The following is a 5,434-nucleotide window of genomic DNA, read 5'->3' as shown; positions in this document are numbered from 1 at the left end:
TTCCCAACCCATGCATGCCTTAAGATTTTAACTCTAAAGATGAATATGCCATAGCAGTGAGTATTTTAAACTGGAAATTTAAAAGTGAAAATAGAAATAATAATGTGAAGACAAGGAATTAATAGAAACGATCCATATTGCATGTGTATGTATGTATATATAATAAAATAATTAATAAGAATGTTGTTATATAATATTTTTTAAAAATTATCAATAATTGATTGAGACTTCTTAATTATTGAACACAACAATAAATTTAGATACAATTGAAGAGAGTACCCATAATAATAATTACAATTGAAGAAATTGAGAAGAAAGAAGGTTGTCTTAATTTTCAAAGTCTTTGATACTTAAGTATAGTCCAAAAAACCTATCCATACCCAAAATCAACCCTTTTTCCCCCATGATGATGACCCAATGGGAATAAAAGATCTTGGTTTCTTTCTTTTTTCCATTGCAATCAAATAAGATCCAATTGAAAGTGGAAAGAGAGAGAGAAAGTTATGAGTGGTGGTTGTAAAAATGAAGTAGAGAATCTAAGGTCAAGATCACAGCATGAAGCACACACAAGCTTGTTCCTGTGCCTCTACAGTTTTTCCTCTCATGCACCCACTTTTGTAGAAAAAGCTACAGACAATTACATGCCACCTCTTATTCTCATTCACAACGTTTTTTTTCTTTCTCACCTCTCTCTCTCTCTCTCTCTCTCTCTCTTCTTCACAAACACACACTCTGTATGTGATGATAAATATAAAGAGTTTTCAAGTAGACAAATTAACAAACAAGACTTGAAAAGATTGGTTATGTGCTACTGAACACTGAGATGGAATTTGTGAATAGCCAAATGCTAAAACAACAGCAGCAACAGCATTTTCATGTGTTGGTGGTAGATGATAATGTCATTGATAGGAAGCTTTTGGAGAGGCTCTTGAGAGATTCTTCATGCAAAGGTAGGTAGCTACCATACCACTGACTAGTTTGTTTGTTTTTGTTGTTTTTTTTTTTTTCCATTGTCCTCTCCTTAGTTATGGTTTTGGTCTTGGAACAATAATCTCTTCTTAATTCTTTCCATTTTCTTATCATGGAAAAAAATTCATTTTGTGATTTTATGGTTATATGTGTTTTTGGTCTTTTTATTAATTAAGCAGCTACCTTCCTTGACTCTGGAGTCAAGGCTCTGAAATATCTTGGCCTGCTTGATGATGATATTCATAATGCTTCGTCAACTTCTCCAGAATCATTGCAACAAAACGTAATTATCTTTCTCCTTCAGTTCTTCTACTTCTCTTTGGTCTTTTAAATGTAATTACTAATTACATTTGAGCTAAAATATATTACTAATTAGTTGCATCTCTAACAATCATTCCTTTTTTTAATTTCTTTTTCTTTCTATAAAATCACAAGAGTATACTACCATAACTCCTCTTTTCTTTTTTTAATATTTTATAAGTAGAATATGTAAACATATATATGTGTGTGAGAGCATATATATATATATATATATAAACATGATATATTATAATCAAAGTTTTAAAATAGGATTTGGCAATTTTATTCTCCTAAATCTTCATTAGGATATATTGAATCAAAGAAGTGATTTCTTGAATAATCAGTAATTTGTAACATAAGCAACATGAAATACCAGTGAACCCACATGATGACTAATTAGGCAAAGTGCATCGTAACATAATCGTAAAGTGACTTTATATTGTATGGGATCTTTCTCTTTCATCGTCACTTGTATTCATTTCTTGTATTCATTTAGGCCATTTATAGTATCCGTATCAAAATGTACATGATTACAATTTGAATTAGAAGAGAAATATTTTCTTAATAATTTGGGGCCAACTTTTTTCTTTACTTTTTATATGATATTATATATAATATTAATTTTTAATTATTCAAATAACATAATTAGAATTAAAGTTTTATTCCATCAAATTTTACAGTATTTTCTAAATTAAAAAATGATAAAAAAAATGTAAATTTAAAAGAGGGAAGTGATAGGAAAATAAATTGTAAAAAATCACGTGAAAGGCATTCGTGAGAATAATACAACTCTATTGCACACATATAATTCGTTCCGCGTGTATTGCCTTGCTGTATACGTATGCAACCCTAGGTTCTTAAAGATGCTTTAGAATATACAAGTCATTTGATCAGATAAGGAAAAAAAGTTGTCAAAAAATCTATAAATCATTAATATTGATACTATTAAATATTATAATTTAAATGAAAATATTATTATTATTATTAATGAGTTTAAGCATTTAATAATAATATTTTATTGTTACAAATAAAATGTTTATTATATTTTTAATATAATAAACATTTTAAATAAAAATTCACTATATTTACATCTTTACATTAAAATAAGGTATTGTTAATTAGTGTCTTTAAAATATTGATTAAAAATTAAAAATACTAATTTTTATTAGAAATTTTGTTGAACGTAATAAATTAAAAATCAAGGAAGTATATTTATCATATTTTTTGACAAAAAAAAAATTACTTTTAGTTTCTTATGAATTTTCCTTTAAAATAAAAGTAATCAAGATTACTTTGATTCAGCAACTCTGATTATAAAAATAATTCAAATAATTTGATCGGTTTTCTCGGGGAAAAAATAAAGGAAGGTTTTTCATTGCATTTGCGTAGGCAATTCTCATTAATGGAGTTTTTGGATTTAGCATAGTTTCCTTTACAAGAAGCAATGTCTCTTTTGCTGACCCATCACGGTCATTTTTCTCCCTACCAAATTCCAATGATATATATAGTTTTTGTAGAACTATGAAATCTTAATAATGCTAATTAACATGTCCTATTGAATCTTTTAAATTGCAGGGAATCAACGTGAATTTGATCATGACAGACTACTGCATGCCAGGAATGAGTGGCTATGATTTACTCAAACGAATCAAGGTCAACACCAAATTCTCATCTCCCTCGTGAATCCACAGTTTATATTTCATAATGCTACTCATTAATTTGCGCAATGCCAAGCATCATGTTTTAATTAAATGGATTTCTCAAGAATAAAAGAATAAAGATATGAACAATAACATTATTACTTTTATGGGTTTTCTTTACTAATCAACGTTTTGACATTTAGTTAAGAAATTATAAAAAATGCATTAATATGGTTTTTAATTAATCTTTTTTAATTTATTAATTAGTGACCTTCACATTCACCTAATTTTACTTTTTAGGGTAAAAACTTAATTTTTAAGAGTAGGCACGCTGCAGTTCTTTTCAGTAACAAGAAAGAGAAAGGAAAAGAAAAAGATTCAGATTTCAGGATCAAAGTTTACCTTTTCTTGTTCTTTTCTTTAATTATTTATTCTTTTTGTTATCCTTTTTTTTTTTTTGTCGATCTTTTGTTGACAATTGTTACAGCAGCAGGGATCTTCTTGGAAAGATGTACCAGTCGTCATTATGTCATCGGAAAATATACCATCTAGAATCAGCATGTAAGTTTTTCTGCATATTATTTTCATTTTCTAATCCCTTGACATTTCAAGGATAATATCTTGGGAAAAAAAACTAAAGTAAAATAAAGAAAAATCTAATCTTTAAATCGTACTTGCGTTACAATTAGGTTATCTTTGCTAAAATAGTTAATAAATTTATTTAAACGTAAAAGTTATCTAAAAGTTAAAAATATATTTAAACTCACATAAAAATAAACTTTAATAATCCAAATTAGTAATTAAAAGTTCAAAACTACTACCTCTAAAATTTAATTTTTAGAGGTAGTATTAAGTGATCTTCGTTTGTCGTATTACATAATTTTTCTTAATGTTTATTCTTGTAAAATATAATTTTATTTTAATTGTAGATTAATTTGATTTAAATTTTAATGTGTTATAATATTAATTATTATAATATTAATTAATCCTAATTTAAATTTTCTTTTTTAATTTTAAATTTTGAAACACCTTATTAATAAAGATAAACAATAATTTTAAATTCCATCCTAATTTATTTTTAAATTTTTTATAAATTCTTAAATATAAAAATATTATTTTTTAATATATTCTTTCATAATATATTTGAATATTTATTTTAATAATGAAAATTGTTATTCTTTTCTAAGTTATAAAATTTAATTTAAAAATAATCATACAATGTATATTTATTTTTATTTAAATATTATTTTAATTTAATAAATACTCATATAATGCGCAAAAAAAAAACCGCTGATTAAATTAGAAATTTTGTTAAAATTAATTTTTTATATTAACTTTTAAATATATAATGATATAAAAAGGTATATCCAGATATATTTTTATCAATACAAACATTTTAGATTAATATAATTTTAGGCTTTTTAGTTAATTTTGAATCCTTACATTTTTTATAGATAAAATATTTTATTAAAATAATATAATAAACAGTGTAAATAGTAATAATAACTTAAATAAATAGTGTAATACTGAATAAGTTTTATATTAAAATAAATAGAATAATCTTAGGAGGAGAGACATAAGATTATTTTACAAAATATTCAAGAAAAGACAATAAGTTCAAATGATACATTAAATAATATTTAAAAAATACTATAAGGTAGTAAAATAAGTTTATTTAACAAACACTTTTATTTTAACCAAGTTCATAAGTTAGTTAAATAAATTATAAACATTTAGAAATAACTAACCAAACACACTGTTAATCAACTTGGCTTTGCATAACAGATATCCAGCATTGTGTGCCCTCTGCCCATCTACAACCTATATTGTAACGTCTTTACTAGCAATTCCTTTAGTTTAGCATTGATTATGTTTCTGAATATAGGTGCTTGGAAGGAGGGGCAGAGGAGTTTCTATTGAAGCCTCTTCAGTTATCAGATTTGAAGAAGCTTCAGCCACACTTTTTGAAACCCTTTGATCATTTTAGTGAACAAGATTCTGCTGACAGATCCATAGCTTCTCACAATCACACTAATAACAATGATAAGAACAATAGTTTTAACAAAACAAAGGCAATGTCTCCGGAGCATGGTTTTAAATTGCAGTTTGCATCTACAATTGTAACTACAATATTACGGTTTTGGAACTCTCTATAATTGCAACACAATTATATTTGTGATTGCATCAAGTTTATTTTTCAGTAATTATACATATTTTCTATAATGACATGTAACTACAAAAAGAAAATTAAAATTGTGCTCTTCGGCCTTCAGATATAAGGAAAGACTTTTACAATACTGCAGTTAGAGGTGGAGTGAAAGTGTAATGTAGAGAGTAGTTTATGCATATAAATATAGGTTATAATTATGATTTTCTCCAACTACAATGCATTCCCAGTGAATAGTAAATAGTTATAGCATTTACCATCACGCAATTCTATGTAGATATCAGATATGTTATTTTGCCTTCTTTTATGAGTGTTTTATGCTAACTGAGTCACTCAGAGACAAGTTTGAAAATTTGAA

At 25.9% G+C, this 5,434-nt stretch overlaps 1 protein-coding gene across 7 annotated transcripts; it reads left to right on the top strand.

The window, feature by feature from the left end:
* The first annotated feature begins 714 nt into the window (after positions 1-714).
* On the top strand, positions 715-5,086 carry LOC113846702 (two-component response regulator ORR9-like). 7 transcript variants are annotated; one of them, XM_027475254.1, is made up of 5 exons: positions 715-950; positions 1,149-1,252; positions 2,845-2,922; positions 3,403-3,470; positions 4,795-5,086. In XM_027475254.1, the coding sequence occupies exons 1-5, from the start codon at positions 824-826 to the stop codon at positions 5,063-5,065; spliced, it is 648 nt and encodes a 215-aa protein (XP_027331055.1). In that variant the 5' UTR covers positions 715-823; the 3' UTR covers positions 5,066-5,086. The 7 variants fall into 7 exon arrangements, with proteins under 7 accessions (XP_027331055.1, XP_027331053.1, XP_027331051.1 ...); XM_027475252.1 differs by having other exon boundaries at positions 3,400-3,470; XM_027475250.1 differs by having other exon boundaries at positions 3,397-3,470.
* Positions 5,087-5,434: the final 348 nt, after the last annotated feature.

The sequence above is a fragment of the Abrus precatorius genome, unplaced genomic scaffold (assembly GCF_003935025.1).
Source record: "Abrus precatorius isolate BTA unplaced genomic scaffold, Abrus_2018 Scaffold8, whole genome shotgun sequence".
NCBI lineage: Eukaryota > Viridiplantae > Streptophyta > Magnoliopsida > Fabales > Fabaceae > Abrus > Abrus precatorius.
This window is presented reverse-complemented; position numbering and strand designations above follow the sequence as displayed.